The sequence below is a fragment of the Dicentrarchus labrax genome, unplaced genomic scaffold (assembly GCF_905237075.1).
Source record: "Dicentrarchus labrax unplaced genomic scaffold, dlabrax2021, whole genome shotgun sequence".
Lineage (NCBI taxonomy): Eukaryota > Metazoa > Chordata > Actinopteri > Moronidae > Dicentrarchus > Dicentrarchus labrax.
The window spans coordinates 10270122-10288323 of NW_026136719.1; the positions used below are offsets into that span (position 1 = coordinate 10270122).

An 18202-nucleotide genomic window follows, 5' to 3' on the forward strand; every position below is an offset into this window, starting at 1 on the left:
TATCAATATAAAATACATCAGTTTTCTTTAAAACTACACGAGCAGACAACATTTTTTTTAAGGCTAAACGTCTTTAAAACTGTTAAATGTGACATTGTTCTGTTTTCTTATAGAATATATATTTACCACATCAATACTTTACATTGACATTTCTTTTCTCTCTTATTTTGATTTACATATTTGGTGTTGAGATAATCCAGAAGTAACTGAAAGTAACCAGGATTAAAAACATTTCAGGAGATACTAGGCACAAAAATACGAATAAAAAGCATTATTAAGGCATAATATACAAGAATAAAAAATAATAATAAATAATAAAATAATAAAACTGATAATAAAACATATTGCAAAATATCACAATGAGGCAAAAAAATCAAACAATTAAAACGTACAAATTAAGGAATAAAACACCCATAGCTAGAATATAATAATAATATTATAATAAATACTCATGAAATATAAAACATTTAAACAGTGTGCTATAATAAATAAAAGGCTTTTGTTAAGTTAACGTAATATTGTGACACTTTGTTATTATAAAAAAGATGGTAAAGAGATGGGGGCGCCCTGTTCAGCTATTTCGAAACATTACGACCCCTTTCGGCCACCGTAGTGCCTGTACAGCGCTGTCACTTTCTAAATAACAACATTAGGTTGGCTGATGTCTATCAGAGAGACTCCTGACTTCGTGTCGGTGAAGCTTGGGCTCGCTTCATAGCTGAAATAATAAACGATAGGAGAGTGAAAAGGCAGCTCTCTCTCTCTCTTTATGCCCCAGGATGGATTATCTGCTCCAGGTTAAAATAGGTGCTCTGGTCGGTTTATTGCTCTTAACTCTGTTTTTTGGATTCATCCCTGCTCGAATCAAATGGTTCAGAGACACCAACGGGACAGGTTGGTACACGTTTATATATGATTATATATATATATATATATATATATATATATATATATATATATATATATATATATATATATTAGCAGATGTTAACGTTTGTGTTGATAGTCGTTAAAATAGCCTACATAAATCTCAGCTAAATAATGTGGATTATTACAAGCAAACCTTGTTTTATTTAATTAACGTTATTTGTTGCTGTATTACTCCGATGCCGAATTAAAAAAGGAAGTTTGCTGATTCATGTGCACTTTTCGTTTATATTCTATGATGTGTTATGACTTACAAATAAAGAGTGAATTCTTAAATTGCCAGAAGTTTAAACGAGGTTTGGTGTACGGTTAGCGGAAGGCACAGGGTCTTAGATAGTGGGGTTCACCAGCCGCCTGTCTGAACACGAATCACATGTTTTGCAGTAGATAGTGTTTTAAAAGCAATTAAATGCTATTGATTGTATCAACTGTGACCTAGAAACCATTAACGAAGTGATACCAGAGTGGTGGTAAAGTGGTTTTCAAACCTTGGGACATATATCACACAACCACCATAACGAGAGAGAACTAATAATGCTTCCTGGAAATGTTTTTAATGTTGTATTTTATTAGTATTATGTACATATGGCATTGTGGTGATTTGAAATTGTTTACATTACATTAATACTGTCTTTTAACTCAACTTTAATCTTTAATGTCCTTACTACCATTAATAACCCCCTGGGCTGGAGTCACCTGACAGGGATGAAGCCTAAACCTTCTGAGCTAATGGTCACATCTGATTTTATGTATGAACATGCAAAACGAGGCTGGTAGACTTTGGCTTTCTTAAATGGAAGTGAAAGTATCATTTCTCTACATTACATACTGTGTTGTAATGTGCTGAGTTATTTTAATTTCTGTACTTTCATACTCATGATGTGTCACATGATACTACTAACTTTGGAAGGAGTGGCAAGCATCAATCCTTCATTCATAGACAAGTGATAATAACAAAATTGAAAGTGTAAAGTCATTAAAAGAGGAAAAATATGCTTTCTTTACTCTGCAGTTTATGGCATTTTGTCTGTAGCAATCTTACCATTGTGTATAAGATCATGGTGAAACACTGGAGATGTTTAATTTTTCATTTGCAGAAACCCATCGCACAGTGTTGAGTCTGATCAGCTGTTTTGCCGGTGGGGTTTTCCTGGCAGCATGTTTGCTCGACATCATTCCAGATTACCTGTCGGACATCAAAGCCGAGCTGGAAGCTCGGAAGGTGGAGGTATGTCCGACTATGGGCTGATTTGGACAGACTCGGGGCCATGCAGTCAATTTGCAATCCTGTAAGGCTTATAATCAGTTATTTCTTCATACAGAGCATAAATATAAACATCAGAGGCATTAGAGATGTGGGTCAATCCCCAAAACTTTCCAGTTAACCAGTTTCCTGTTTGTATAACTTCATGTTTACTTCTCTTGGTTTGTTTGTAAAACCTCAGTGTAAACAGGAACTGGACCAGAACTAAAATAAAATAATGTATCAATGAATACACCTCTAGATATCCTGCTCTTGTTGACTGAGGGTCTTTATAGACACACGGTGCTGTTGTCTGTTTAGGAAATCTCTGTTCCATAGTTCTTGACCTTTTCAGCCCGAGCCTACAAACTGATTCATCTCTCTGCGTTGGTCTCAAACAGACCAGTTTCCCTCTTCCAGAGTTCATCATGGCTGCCGGCTTCTTCATGGTCCTCATACTGGAGAGGATCGTTCTAAACTGTCGGGAGATGGGAGGGGCTCAGGAGGAGAGGGCACCCCTTATACCGGACAACAGGAATGGGCAGGGGCACGGCCATGGAACGACCCCTGATCTGGAGAGCAGCGGCCACCACATCCACGTTGACTTTCAGGCTCACTCCCCCTTTCGTTCCTTCATGCTCTTCCTCTCGCTCTCGCTCCACTCGGTTTTTGAGGGTCTCGCTATCGGCCTGCAGAGCACTGACTCAAAGGTAAGAAGGTGTTAAAAGGGTCCTGTGGAGTTTCCTTGTATATAAAACCAGGGACCTGCATCAACCATAGTGCTTTTAGAGATCTCAAACTCTACATGGGACCTTTAAATCCACTCGAAGTTCCACAGAATATAAAACATTTCTTCGCTTTCTTTTTCTCCCACACATAATCATATTCTCATTAAAACTGACCTATCTGGTTCTTCTCACTTTATTACATGTCACACCCTTTGTTAACATTTGTCTTAGGAGTGTCTTGCAGAAATAAAGCCAGAATCACATTCACAGCACGCTCATATAGCGAGAAGAATGTTTCAGTTTATAGCTTCAGGACGCTTTGACAGGAAATGAATCTCGCTGTCATGAGTCTGATCAGTGTCTTCTGGTCACAAGACGGCATAGTATGAGTATTAACACAGGACCTTTCTTCTACATGTAACTGTGTGTTGTTTGTGTGGGAAATTGACTTCACTATTCAGAAAAATAGACATTGAACAGTTAATTAATAGATTAAAATATAAGATATATATACAAACTTTATTTAACTAAATGAATCATTTTGCAACGAGATGGCATTTTCAAGAACATAAAAATATTTGTAACTACACTTTTCAATTACAATACAAGAAGATGCCAAAAAGAACAAAAGAAAAATGAATTATAAATAGAATAGTAAAACATCACATCACTGAAGGAAAACAACACTAGGATTTAAAATCATATTTGTTCCTATTCTGCGTATATATATCATGCTATGGATCAAAATGTTCTTTTAGTTGACCTGAGTCTACTGAATGAAAGGGGAGCTGAGGTTCTCACCTAGCCACAGTGATGCAGAAGAGTCCTGAGAATGGAGGATGTGGTTACAGGTGCAACAGAGCGCCCTGCAGACAGACGTCTAACAGACTGATGAAGTTTACGATTTATTCTGAAGCCAGTTGTTAATCAGTTACAGATCAGTTCAGATATGGATAAATCTTATATTGCAGATATTCTTATATTTGAGGTTGTTATTTTATATTTTTATATTGATTTGTTATAATATTGTGCATTTTCTGGGAAATTAAATGAGAGCAGGTACAAACAGTTAATGCATAAAGTAATCACACATTAAATTGAATGAGCAAATTGAACACCTGAAATATCCGGGTACTTTATTGATAAAAACTTGAAGGAAAATCTGATTTAGCCACAAAGCAGAACAGCTTTTTGTTTTACAACATTCTCCACAATGATCTAATATTTCCAGAGAACACATAGCTATCATGGTAGTTGTTGTTATTGTGTTATTGCCCAATCCTGTTTACCAACTAAAATTCAACCCAACCTTTACATACAGAGTCATCAACATTTACTATTGTTCGGATGTTTCTCAGCCATTATATGAAAGCTATTAACGGAGGAAATGACCATAAAATGTCTTCGTTTTCTCCAGGTATTAGAAATCTGCATCGCTATACTTGTCCACAAGAGCATCATAGTGTTCAGCCTGTCTGTGAAGCTGGTCCAGAGCGCAGTTCGTCCATTGTGGGTGGCCACTTACATCGGAGTTTTCGCCTTGATGTCACCTATTGGCATCGCCATCGGTATCAGCGTGATGGAGGCTCAGCTTGCAGCTGGACCACTGATCCAGGCCGTCCTGGAGGGGCTCGCTGCAGGGACGTTTATTTACATCACCTTTCTCGAGATCCTCCCGCATGAGCTCAACTCCCCCGGGAAGCAGCTTCTGAAGGTGCTCTTCATCCTGCTGGGCTTCAGCGTCATGGCAGCTCTGACATTTTTGGACTGAGACTGAGAGAAGTCGTAATTTCAGTTGGCATATCTGTCGTGAACGTGACCGGGATGCTTTGTGCCAAGTACTACTGCGGCTCCCACAAGTTTTTTGGGTGACTTTTTGTACAGAAAGACAAACTGTCTTCATTTAAAAAGAAGAAGTGGGTTTACTGCTGCACTATTACACCCAACTCTCAAAGTTGAGAGTCAAAGGGAGCATGCAAATTTGTGTTTTATTTCTTTAATATACTTTTAAAACATTTCATGAAGGAGCAGTCCGGACGATATGTGTATATAGAATTTCTTTTAAAGAGGATTTTATGTAAAGAGGAAACACAACAATAGGTTTGTTGAATGACTGAGAGAAGCACAGGGGAAAGAATATCAGAGTCCCCTCATTTATCACTGGTCTTGTTTTCAAACATGCTTTGGACCTGCAAACAACCACTGTCTCTGACCTTTGACACTATTGAGGAACCCACTGGAAACAAAGGGTTGCCTTAAATGTATGGTACCTTGTAATTAATTCAATCATGTCCATATATCATTACCTCCAGATCTTTAATGTTTACATTTTATTCTAAACCTAATTCAAATGGGAAGCTTCTTCTTTCCAAAAAGCATTGTTTGTGCCTTCACTTTGGTTGAAGTATTTCATATGGTACTTTACTACAGGCTCAGCTGGAAGGTTGGCTGTGTTAGTAATGGTGTTTGCACTGACCCAGGTTTATTTGATAAATACTAGCATTTTAGTGCAATTCCAGCATTAAGCTGCTTTTAACGTTTCATCGCAGATCATTGGTCAACATTTCTTACATTTGTCCAGTGTAAATGTAAACTGACTCGCTGATGCCTTAAGAAGTTGTATGCCAAAAAAAAGAAAAAGACAATGATGAGAAAATACGTGGGATATGTTTTTATTCTGTTTGCACTTTTCTAATAAAGAATCAGTGATTATCTCCACAAATTTAAACAACCTGAACATTATTATTTACATTATGTTGACCTTTGTCCTGGTTTAGTCCTTTCTGTTTGTCCCCTCTTACTAGACCAGACTCTTACTGTATATTTACTTTATTAAAACAACCTTCTCTATGTAGAGTGCTTTTAGTTATCTATTTCTATTGTTAACAAATACAGACACTTTAAATATCAGCACAGAGAGAAGTGCAAGATAACAGCAAACTGATACCGGGTAGCATTTTACAACCACACATACTTGTTTCTGCATTAAGAACCAAGTAGAACACTGCAGCACAGCATATTGGGTGCATTAATTCAGTCTATCTTTCATGGTTCACACATGTAAAGTTGTAAAGCACAAAAAAGGCCCAGTCCAACTATGCTTTCAGCCTGCCTACAGCTAAAGTCAGCGTATCCAATTATGCGTAGTTGTAAGCTCTCTGTTTAGTCACAATTCCTGTTTTAGTCCGTCATGTGATTGTCACATTGTTTCCTCATCAGACAAATAGCAGGAAGCTGGAAGGTTTGGGTTGGTTGTCATGAAAAACTGGAAAATATGTCTGCAAAAATCAATGCCATTTCAAATGGGGCATTTCTCATGTTTTGTGCAGATTATTCATTTTTTTCCCATTAAAGGTCATCTGATGAAGACTACGGAAAGTAGTATGATGAAACAGTTCCCCAAAAAGAATACCACTGCTTTCAATTCAGTGTTGTTATGTGCTTTTTGTCCCACCGGTGTATTGTAACATACAAAACGTTATTTGTATTTGTAAGATACAAAAACATCAACTGACTTTTGTGCAGCTATACTTGCATGCATTATTTTGTGCCTTATGATTATTCATCTCATCAGAGGTGACTTTGTTGTCTGTTGTGTAAACTCCATCAGAGTAAAGATTAAAAAAGGAATTTTCTGCCTACGTGTTTGTTGTTCGCAGAAGTGTCTGTAAGTAATGTTAGGTGTGTTAATAGAATAATGATAGATAAAATACATATTTGAATACTTAATGTAGACATTCTTGGAATTTAACTGCAGTTTAGTCAAATTACTCTTTTAGAAAAAGTACACTTTAGGCAATCATAGGAGATAAAATGTAGGCGGATCCTCCTTTATTAAAACAGATTAATGCTTTTTTGTTGGTGCCAGTGAGCCTATTCTTAGTGTAGAGCACCTTTTTAGAGAGAAGAACCATATTTTACGGTTTTTATTTCCTTTTCCTCTAATCCTAATCCAAGGAAATCTTAAATTAAATTACAATAATTGATGCTGAATGTTTTCCTTATTCGCTGGGTTTCTGCTCTGATGTGAGAGATTTAATGTCCTTTAGGTAATGAGGCAGCAGATTGCAGGTGCCACCAGGTGGGAGTGTTGATCCTCTGATTGATCCCAGTGAGGGCTGTATTTCACAGAGGCAGGATTAGAGGACTGGGATATTAGTTCTAGGAATATACTTCAGTGATTTAGGATTATTAATAAAACAATTCCTGAGAGTATTTTACATTGTAAAAGCCCTCTGGCCACCTCGCTTAATTTGCCTTTTTGACACAGGACATTTTGACATGTGACAGTAGAGGTGTTATTAAAGAAAATGATGATCACCAAAGGGAACAGAGCTTTGATAATGTTATTTGTAACACCTGTGATCCCACCCCAAATGAGACAAGTCTGCTGTGAAAAACATCTGATTTTAAGTCTTTATCAGTCCTTGTTGTCTTCAGACTTGAAGTAATCTGACACTAGTGGAAAAACTCATAATCAAGTAATTTAATTTTACTTAGAAAGTATCTGATGGATACACCACTGCACTACTAAAAAGGCCTTTCCCCCTCTGACAAACCTCCAAATTATAGATTACATGAATATGTTTTACATCCAATCACCAGAAGAGTCTGATTCATGGGGAGGAAATTCTATGCATTTTCTCAAGGTAGTTGTACTTACTTTTACTCTTATACTCTACTCGATAAAGTGTTCCTTTATGGGTTGAGAATATTCTGCTTCTTGAATTAAATCAAGTATTTAAAACCCTCTATTGCTGGACAATGCAGTGTCACAAAGCTGAAAACAGGACTGAGCTCATGAAAAGTTGACCTTTTAGAGTGGTTCTCATAGAATACTATGCATTGCTGTAGATTAAACTATAAAGTAGCCACCACTGCCTATTTGTTGGTTTGCAGAGTGACATAGCTGCAGGAATTAATTTACATCAAAGAACTTAACCGTATACCAGAGACAAAAACACTTGTATGGCCACGTCTGACATAATACATGGAGGCATTGTTAACCCCTGTTTATCTCTGCGAGGGAATTGGAGGTTATTCATGAGCATCCACTAATGAGAGGTGCTGATAGAGGAACAATAGTGGAGTACAGTAAGTCTGCCAGTTCTGGATGACAGAGGCCTCAGTGTGTGGAGGACGGAGACCCAGCGGAGCGTCGAGCTTTAATGTGGGATGGACGCTTCCTCTGTTCACCCACAGCTCATTAACCTCTTCTATCCGCTCAGTGATGGCACTCAACTGTATTCCCCTCTCTCAGACAAGACGCAGATCATGTTGTAAGCCTACACAAGGTCTGCTTTTTCATGAGCCAGTAGCATGCTTTATTATTGAGGTGCACAATATCACGAGGGAAGAGAAAAACATGCAAGCCATGGTTAAAAGTTTTCAGTTAAATAAACAGTTATTTGATTAATGCAAAATTCAGTATTCTTTGCCTTAGTTAGCTTTGGTTATTTTAGTTAATTAGCCCTTTTTCAGATTTGCCTTATTTATTCATGATTATGTTAAAATATCATGTATTTTCTGTCAGGAAAAGGGTTCAAGTTACATGGGAACCAACTCATATGAAACCAAAAAGGGCAGAATTTCAGACTATTGAAACTTGCAGTTATTGATTTGTCTCCGACCCTAACTTTAGTTATTCTAGAGACCCCCACATGCTCAGATTGTAACTCGAACCCTGGTTAGGAATTACACTGATCATGTGTTGAAATGTCCTGTGTGTTATTTTGTTTATTGTTGTTATGATAATTGTGATGAGCTGGTGTCTGATAGTGTGAGGTGCCTGGCAGAGTGGTGTGCCCTTTCATTTAGGACAGGTGAACAGCGGTTCACTGGAGTGGAAGTAGTCAACCTCACTAATACGACTGACTGAAAACAGAGTATGAAGTCTTTTTTAATCTATTATGTACTGATCATTCAATAAAAGACTAAATTATTATTTTGAAAATGTGAATGACTATTGATTTACTGACTGCTTCTAAGACCTGAAAAGGCCTGAAAGAGGTCAAAGGAATTGTTTTGCTATTTTGTGATATCTGCTTATTCACCTTTATGACGAGAGTTAGATGAGAAGATCAATACTAGACGTAGGAGATTGCAACACTTTGACTTAGCTTGGCTTAGCATACAGAATGGGACCAAAATCTGCCTGCTCAGCTCATTGCTACAAGATGACTTATACGCTGTTTTTTGTGTATGCATTAAACAAATTAGATACAGTGAGCTTTAGATGTGCTGAAAGGTGAATCAGTCAGGCAAGCTGTTTCCCACGTTTGCAGAGTTTATTCTAAGCTAATCTAACCAGTTGCTGGCTGTAGCTTCACATTTAGCCGACCTAGTGTCTTAATTTCCTAATATAACTCTCAGCAAGGGAGTGGATGTATTTCCCAAATGTCAGACTTTTTCAAATGTCAGACCAGATGGGAATGACACATTTTGGATGAGTGGCAACATCTTCACGAATAAAACAGTGTCCAGTTGCCTTTGACTCAGTATTTCTAGATAAACCTTTATTACTGAGAGTCTTCAGACATCTTGATAGGATACACAAAATGGAAAACAGAGTAGCCTATGCACAAAAACAAATACATTTTTAAGTACAAGACTCCTAATGTATGGAAGAATAAACAGGAATTGTCAATATAGGGAAGATTGTAAAAAGTGCAAAAATAAAATGTCTGAATGGAAAAATGTCTAAACTAATCAAAAGTACAGATCCTAGTGGATTATTACAGAAACAACTACAACCATGCTAGCAGCTCCAGGAGGCTATATAGAGGTATAATGGTTATTTCATCTAAATGCTAATGTCACTATGTGAACACACTCACAATGACAATTAGTACTAACTTGCAGATCTTTAGCAGGTACACTTTATGTTCACCATCTTAGTTTAGTGTGTCAGCATGCTAATTAGCACAAAACACAAAGTATAAGTTAGGCTGATTGGCATGTGAATGTGTAAGTATTTGGTCATAATTAATCTTAATAAGTATAAGACACATTCAAAATTTGACCTGATGACCTGCACTAGACGAAAAATCAGGGCATCATGAAAGTTGTAACAATTCATTCAGAGGGGACATGAATGTGTGTAGTGTAAAATAGTTTTTAAGACACTCAAACCTACAAATGCCAACCATCTGATGAGACGAAGTCTGTACAAAATGGCCATCTATCCAGGAGTTGATGAAAGCTTTCAATGATTCAGTGCTAATGGCATTAGCATGGCTAAAAATGTATTTCTGTAAGGAACAAAGATGGAGGCAATAAAGATGGACATAGATACATAACAAACTAACACCAACCTCCAAAATATAAAAGCAAACCTAATTTGATTTTCAATTACTGTAATTAATGACAGAGGAGAGGTGAGTTTTCTGATGTTGTGCAATCATGGATAAGTAATCGATAATCTGGGCGCCAAAACAAGTGGTTCCCTCTGCTGAGGATTTCAAAGAATGTGTAATGTGAAGCTGAAAGTGTGAGTCCTTCACAGGTGGTTGTGTCTCTCGTCTGACATTTCCACAGGCACGCAGGAGTATTAAACACAAATCCCACCTTTCATGTCACATGTGTTGGGCTAACATGTGCTAATCTTCATGGTGTCACAGAGGAAACAGGGATGTGCGAGAGAGCAGTGAGAAAAAACCTACAAATTCTCCGGTGTCATTAAATATGATGTTTAAGAGGTAAATACGTAACATACTGTGTGTGGAGCGTCAATCTGTGCATGAATGAAAAAAACATACATTTACAAACATTACATATCATCTCATTCTTTACTTTCTCTTTGAGATGCAGTTATATTTGCTTATTTTCAAAGTAAAATCTTGTGTTATGAAAATGACCAGTCCACAGTACAGTGGCCCAGAGGTGTAACACACAACATTTTTTTCTAATTCTGTTGTGTTTTCATAAATGTCATTGCATTTTCCACAAAACCTGTTGAATTTACCATTTCCTCTCAGTTTTCTCGCCCTCTCGCATGTCTTACAGCCGGGCCTTCATGTTCTCCGCAACCTGACTGAATAGAGGCTGTGGTAATGTGGGGACGGTAGGAGGAATGGGTGGGGCCTGGGATTTTGGTAAGCCAAATTTGAACTTTTCACGGACAGGCAAACAGGGCTAAAAGGTGGGGGAAATGCCCTCTGATCTGTCCATAAAACCTGTTGAACTTATCAAAATTACCCCTCAGTTTTCCTCACTCCTCGCCAAGAGTCTGAACGCTCTCAGGCAGTAACAGCACTACAGTGTTTTTAATGTGTTCTAATAATGTGTTTCATCCAGTGTTTTTCCCCTCAGGACCACCAGAGTGACAGTGACAGTCCAGAGCAGCACGACTCTCAGCTCTCCCTTCACTTTGTAGTTAGCACTATGTAGATTAGCCACTCATTGTAATCCTCTGTGTCATTTTAATCCTACTTCCAGTGACGTTTTCAGTAACTCCTCCCCTCCTGGTCCTCTCTCCTCCTGTTGTCTCCTCTGCCACTCTGTGTACTCCTCTCATCCTGTCTGCTTAAGGTAAGTCTGCCTGGCTCTTTAGGTAAAATGACCCCTAGATAGACCAGGAAATAAAGATGAATGATGACTATAAGGATAATGGGATTGTTTAAATGATGATTAAAACTAGTCAATAACTTGTGTGATAAGCAATACTTGTTTTCACTGGATGTTGGACAACAATTGTTGATTGTAATGTGTCTTAGAGTGTGTAAAATTAGTGTCCATGCATTGAATGTTTTGTTCATTGGACTTTTGTGTTCTGTAAGTGAGTGAGTAAGTGTTCAGATGTAATAGATCCGTCAATTTAAGAGGTGGATTAACACACTCACATACTTTAGCTGGAGATGAGCATTAGAGCATCTGTGTTATGATTATTGCTTAAAGGACTTTAAATCAGCATCAGTATTTGGTACTAAATTATTATTATTTAGTTATTATTTGGTTGTAATTTCAATGTACAATGTCCAGTAAATATAGGTCTGTTTTTAGATAGTAGTTAGTTTGGGTATATCCCCAGTCTGTGCCTCTAATTACAATCAAGTCATAGGGGTAACCATCTGAATTCACAGAAAATAAATACCCAGTGATCTTTGAAAAACCAGGATGGTTGTTTAAAAAAGTCAATAAACAATATTCAGAACCTCTAATAACCTAACAAAGACAGTTGGCAAAATGTACATTTATCCATGATCAATTAGCACAGTTTTTATTATACACTGGTATATATTTCAATATTTCTGAATAATTTCTAGATATTATTTTGTGTTTTACAGAAAGGGTAAGGATATGTGTAATTTTTAGCCACTTGGATTGTGAAATTCTACGAAATACCTTCAGGACAGAAATAATTGTTGTTGAACAATCTTCTGAGCTTTTCAAATATCACCAGGCAAAAGAGTGATGCTTAGCTCTGTGATTCAAATGTAATGGTAATATTTGAGGATTAAACTACATTAAGTAATTTAGTTTTGTGGGAGGGTAGTCGTCGTATTACTGTGCTGAATCAGGCTCTTATGTAAGAGGATGTCTGCTCCACTGATGAGTAAAGAAACCTCTCTTCATCTTCAACACAATTTGGACATAACTGACCCTCCTGTTTATGTAGATCAGTGTAGTATAGATTTTGTAAAATCTTTGATCCCATGGCCTCTTCTTAACAAACTGACACGAGCCAACAAAATGTCTGGATGATCCGACAGAACTGGTTCACACTTTATCATCTCACACTACGGTTTAATGTGCTCATGTTCTGTTTGTGCCAATTCTTCTTTCTTCACAGTGTTAGTGAAGCTGCTGTGAGACGCTGCAACCATGGCTGCTGTAAGTGTAAATACTTTCCAACCATTCAACAAAAAGCTCTTGAGTGTCATCTTGTCTCCGTTTCAGCCAGTTCATCAGGGTCTGGCCTCACTTCACTGGTTGTAGCCCTTAGAGGGTTGGACTGTCAGCGCATGATGCTGCTTAATGCTGTTATTGTGCCAGTGGATGCTGGCTCTGGGATGGATCCTTAAGCTGTTTTTAAGAAGTGGCTTTAGAAGTCCTTTCTGTGATCATGTGAAGCAGATTAAGCAGGCGTTCACTGGTGTGCATCGTTTGGGGGTTTGCTCTGGCTCAGATGGGTCGTGGCTTCTCAACTTAAAGTCATTATAATGAGCTGCCATTGAAGTATTCAAGCAGTAAAGCATGTCTAATAGTAGCACTCTGATTTTATTTCAGAAACTGCAGCTACTGTGGCAAAAAACTGTGACAATAAAGACAAATGTTAACCTAATTGGTTCGTTAGTGCGTTGCATACCCAAGAAACTAGAGGGAAATCTGATGTTTGATAATAACCTGCATAAGCCGATTTGATCTTTTGGTTTTTAAAAACACATTCATCTTTATGCAGACTGGATCTTACCGTATGGTGTCAGAGGAGGAGCAGGCAATGAGGTCCAAGCTGGAGCATTTGACAGTGAAGGATCATGGGCCTGTGTTTGGGCCGTGCCAGAAACTCCCTGCCCACACTGTGCAGAAGGTAAAGAATATTAACTGGATGGCAACGTATACAGATGACTTCAAATCAGAAAATTGTTGTGTGACACTTGTTTTTTTTTTTTGTCCCTGCAGTGTCTGGTCTGATGTGTTTGTTCATTTGAAAAAGAGCATGTGGGTTTTCTGTTTCTTCCAGGCGAAGGATGAGCTGAATGAGACGGATGAGAGGCGGGCGTCGTCTCTGAAGGACCTGCGGGCCATGATGAAGGAGAGAGCAGCGGAGGGAGACGACCTGGCCAAACTGGTGCTGGAGCGCTTCGGGGACAAACCGGACTCTCTGATGCTGCGTTTCCTCAGAGCTCGCAAGTTTGACGTTGTCAGAGCCCACGAGCTCATGAAGGGTTAGTAGAAGAAGAGACCCTCTATTAGTCCATGCAACTTTATATCAATGATTTCTATTTTATTTTTCTGTTTCAAACGTGATTTTTCTTTGGCCTCCATATGCTTTGATTCAGTTTCTGCAGACATTTTCAAAGAGTTCCAGTAATTGAGGGTGAGACCTCATTTGTGCTCCTGGTTTGCATGAATCCTGCCCATCACTGAGACAGGGAGGCAAGTGTTCATTAATTGGGGGCTTTTAGATGTTCCTGACAAAGCCCTCCTTTGTGTTCAAATAGGACAGCAAGTTTTCAACCCACAGTGTTCTCCTGGGAACTGATTGTGTTGGGATAGGAGATGAGATTAAAAAGCAGCGTGGTTTGACACTCTTGATACCATGCTTATGAATTTCTTATTGTTTGAGTGTGAAACTCCCTCACTACAAATCCCAAAATGAATGAACAATTAAACAAACTGTAACCAACAAGCTAAATTTGAAAGTCACCATCATCCCCATTTTTATATCCTAACTTCTAAACTAAAGTCTAGATGTAAACTCAACCATATCTCTAAATGTAACCACAGCCTCTAACCCAATCTGCACTTGGTCAGGGCAAACAAACATAGCTTTAGTTTGGATTGTTTTGAATATTTTGGACTTCACAAAGACACAAGAAAACATTTATGAATATATAAGCAGATCTTGTTAGTGTGAGAGGAGAATGCGATGAGAACGTGAACTTGTTTCATGGGGTTAATTACTGCTTGGGAGTAAAACACTAAACACATGCACGTGCAAAAGGACTCGCACACATACACTCAGTCTGGTTTAATTGGTGCCTCGGTATGAACAGGCTTAAAGCAGCGCTGAGACAGTGGTGTCATTGTGTTTGGCACATCAACAATACACACTCATATACACAAAGGGTCTGTATACCATTAGTGCCCAATAGGAGAATGCAGTTGATTTTTTAAGTGTGTGTGTGTGTGTGTGTGTGTGTGTGTGTGTGTGTGTGTGTGTGTGTGTGTGTGTGTGTGCGTGTGTGTGTTTGTGTTTTGGGGGTCCTCTAGGTTACGTGCGCTTCAGGAAGGAGTATCCTGAGCTGTTTGAGAACCTGACCCCTGAGGCAGTCCGCAGCACTATCGAGGCGGGTTACCCTGTGGTTCTGCCCAGCAGGGACAAGTACGGCCGTGTAGTCCTGCTCTTCAACATCGAGAACTGGGACCTGGAGGAGATCACATTCGATGAGGTAGCTGTAAAGCAACCTCACAGAGCACAGCTGCACCTCTTTGACACTAGAAATATTACAGAACAAATGATTAAAAAGTGGCATTTTGCAACTTTTCATCTTATAAGTACTTGATGACCTCACCTAAATCCCAGCAGAGCTTCAAACAGGTTAGAGTAGGTCTAATCAGCAACATAACTGAAAACACCTATGAGGGTATGTGCCGCCTTTCACCTTTAATAATGAACAAGTTTCAGGGACGGATCTTGAAGCATATTCATGGGGTGACAAGAGAGTGGCATGGAGACTTCAAGGTCTGGCAGAGATATATGAAAATTCTATCAGAAACAATCACATGCATCAATATATGCTTGGAAAACCCCCAAATTAAGATATGTTAACTCAAAACATTACATTATTGTGTAATATTACTTATTTTATTTGCTTATTTAAGTAAAAGTTAAATTTGACTGCATTTAAATTTGACTGCATTTGACACCAAACTGGGGTGACAAGACATTTTCTAGGAGTGCCACCCCTCTAGATTTGCCCCTGACAAGTTTAGCATATGCCTTGAGGCAACTTGCTTGCCTCAAATTACCCCCCGAATTAAGTACACATACAAAACATATAAAATTAAAGTACGTAGTAATTAAAGCTGTCAAATAAATGTAGCGGAGTAGAAAGTACAATATATCCCAGTGGCATTGAAGTATGAAGTAGCATTTATTAGATATACTTTGGCAAAGTAGCTAAAAATTGTACTTCAGTGCAGCACTTGAGTGAATACTGTGTGTGTGTGTGTGTGTCACAGATCTTAAGAGCGTACTGTGTGATCTTGGAGAAGTTGCTCGAGAATGAAGAAACCCAGATTAATGGCTTTGTCCTGATTGAGAATTTCAAGGGCTTCACCATGCAGCATGCCTCAGGAATTAAACCTGCTGAGCTCAAGAAGATGGTGGACATGCTGCAGGTCAGAGCAGACTCAAAACTAAAAACTGGGAATTTTTTGATGTGCGTCCTTCTGAGCTGATTGTTTTATTTTCAAATCTTTTGCTGTTTTTTTGTTCAGGACTCTTTCCCTGCACGTTTCAAGGCGGTCCATGTCACTCACCAGCCCTGGTACTTCACCACTACATATAACGTGGTCAAACCCTTCATGAAGAGCAAGCTGCTGGAGAGGGTATGGGTGGAGGACAGTTGCTATAATCTAAATCCAACATTCAGTTTTGATTGTGATCTCCTCTGAATACAGTTCATAACTTTCCCCAGGTCTTTGTTCACGGTGACGAGCTGGACAACTACGTCAAAGAATTTGATGCGGACATCCTGCCTGCAGATTTTGATGGGAAGGCCTCTGTTACTGACTGCCAGGCCATCGCCACCAAGCTTTTTGGCTCTGAAGACACTGCTCTCTGAAAGAACAGTCCTCCCATTTCAAAGAGTTATAGTGTCCTTCACCCTAGATGCTTCTTTCATGATCAGATCAAATATGTGGTCTGTTTGGAAGCTAGGTTGACATTTTTATTATTATTCAGTCAGCTCATATGAGTAAAAAGAAGTATCTAGAGTTAGGAGCAGGGGATGGTTTGCAAATATATGGTGATATAAATGGGAAAGAAAAAGGATGTTTAGATATTACAGAGAGAATATTGATGGTTAATGTTTGTTATATTACAGCGCTGACATTCCTCGTCACATGACATGCGGAGGGAAAATGAGGGAGTTGATTATGTGACGATGAAGCTCACATCCAGAATGAGTCCGTCTGGTTTGTCTGGAGCTCTTCGCCTTAAAAATTAATTTCACAACATACACAACAGCCTTGTGCCTACAGTCCTGTCAGATGAATGAGTACAGAAGTGTATCGCAGCGTCGGGGGTAAATTTTAGAGAGATGTGAAGAGGGAAAACTGATTATGGATACGCCTGCATTTGATTAATGTTTAAGGAGCAGGAGCCTCCTGATGCATTGCCATGGAAACAGTTGTTTGTCTCAACAGCCTTGTTTTGAGTTGTGACACTCAGATGCCTGATGTACCACAAAGATCCATTCTGCGATTTGCATTGGATTGAGACATTTTTAATTAAATAGATTTTTTTGCTGTGTCCGTAGTTTTAATATGCATATATGTCATTTTTATTTGTGTTCCTGGTATTTCATCTAACCTGATGACACAAGATTTCCACATAAACCAAGAAATCAGAAATTAAGAAATCAGGTTTATTTTCTGTTGGTTCTGTTTAATAAAAGATGTTTAAATGGGTCAGACCTACGTTACTATGGAAACCTCCAGAACGGTGGTGGAAGAAGCAAGTACTTGTTAATAATAACTGTACTCAAAGCTCCAGTGTTTTAACATTTAGGAGGATGTATTGGCAGAAATATAATAATATAATATCCATACGTATGTTTTCATTAGTGTTTAATCACCTGAAAATAAGTTAAATGAAAGGTTTTAGCAATAAGATGATTTTACCAAAAGTAAAAGTAACTCATCATAAATTATTTAACACTTTTATACAAGTAAACTGACAGATTAATTAATGATTAATGTATGACTTTAATGTTGCAGGTAAAGGTGGGGTTAATTCTAATGAATTTATATCCAGCTGTGTATCTTATGTAACTAACTATTCTATTATAAATATAATATGTTGAGAATATTTTCTAATAATAGCTTTAATCGGTAAGGTAACTAGTAACGAAATATATGTAGTGAATGTAATGTAGCGAAGTAGAACTACAAAGTTAAAAAAAAAAAAATAAATGTAAATGCTCAACTACAGTACCACCTCAAAACTGTAGTTACAATACTTGAGTAACTACCGGTACTTTACTTCCTACCTCGGCTCCAGATGATGGTGCAGTTTTCAGGGTTAACCAGTGTTACAATGAATCTGCCAGACTGAAACACATAATTTACTCCAAAGTTCCTCCCTGAAAGTTCCTCAAATATAGCAAGATGAGAGAGATAAGAAAGCCAAGGCTGTAATCTCAAAGTAGCATTTTCACCCAGCCTGACCTTTAGATCATCTAGAAACAGTCTAAAAAGGTATTTAAATTATGTGGAGGCCGTCACTTTCACAAACTAACTAAGAGCTTACAATGCAGTCACGACAAGAGAGCTCAACGGTTATACATATTAAAAGGTCCATGTTCTTTTATCCCATAAGCAGTGTTAGGTATAAATATTGATATTAAACAGCTTC

At 38.2% G+C, this 18202-nt stretch overlaps 2 protein-coding genes across 2 annotated transcripts; both read left to right on the plus strand.

Moving 5' to 3' along the window:
- The first annotated feature begins 623 nt into the window (after window positions 1-623).
- Window positions 624-6539, plus strand: slc39a1 (solute carrier family 39 member 1). Its single transcript, XM_051379942.1, has 4 exons — window positions 624-894; window positions 2025-2155; window positions 2572-2880; window positions 4316-6539. Exons 1-4 carry the CDS (start codon window positions 780-782, stop codon window positions 4667-4669), a joined length of 909 nt encoding a protein of 302 aa, XP_051235902.1. The 5' UTR covers window positions 624-779; the 3' UTR covers window positions 4670-6539.
- Window positions 6540-11321: 4782 nt separating this feature from the next.
- Window positions 11322-17096, plus strand: LOC127351589 (retinaldehyde-binding protein 1-like). Its single transcript, XM_051379270.1, has 8 exons — window positions 11322-11427; window positions 12689-12729; window positions 13298-13426; window positions 13580-13784; window positions 14833-15011; window positions 15805-15963; window positions 16063-16173; window positions 16263-17096. Exons 2-8 carry the CDS (start codon window positions 12721-12723, stop codon window positions 16407-16409), a joined length of 939 nt encoding a protein of 312 aa, XP_051235230.1. The 5' UTR covers window positions 11322-11427; window positions 12689-12720; the 3' UTR covers window positions 16410-17096.
- Window positions 17097-18202: the final 1106 nt, after the last annotated feature.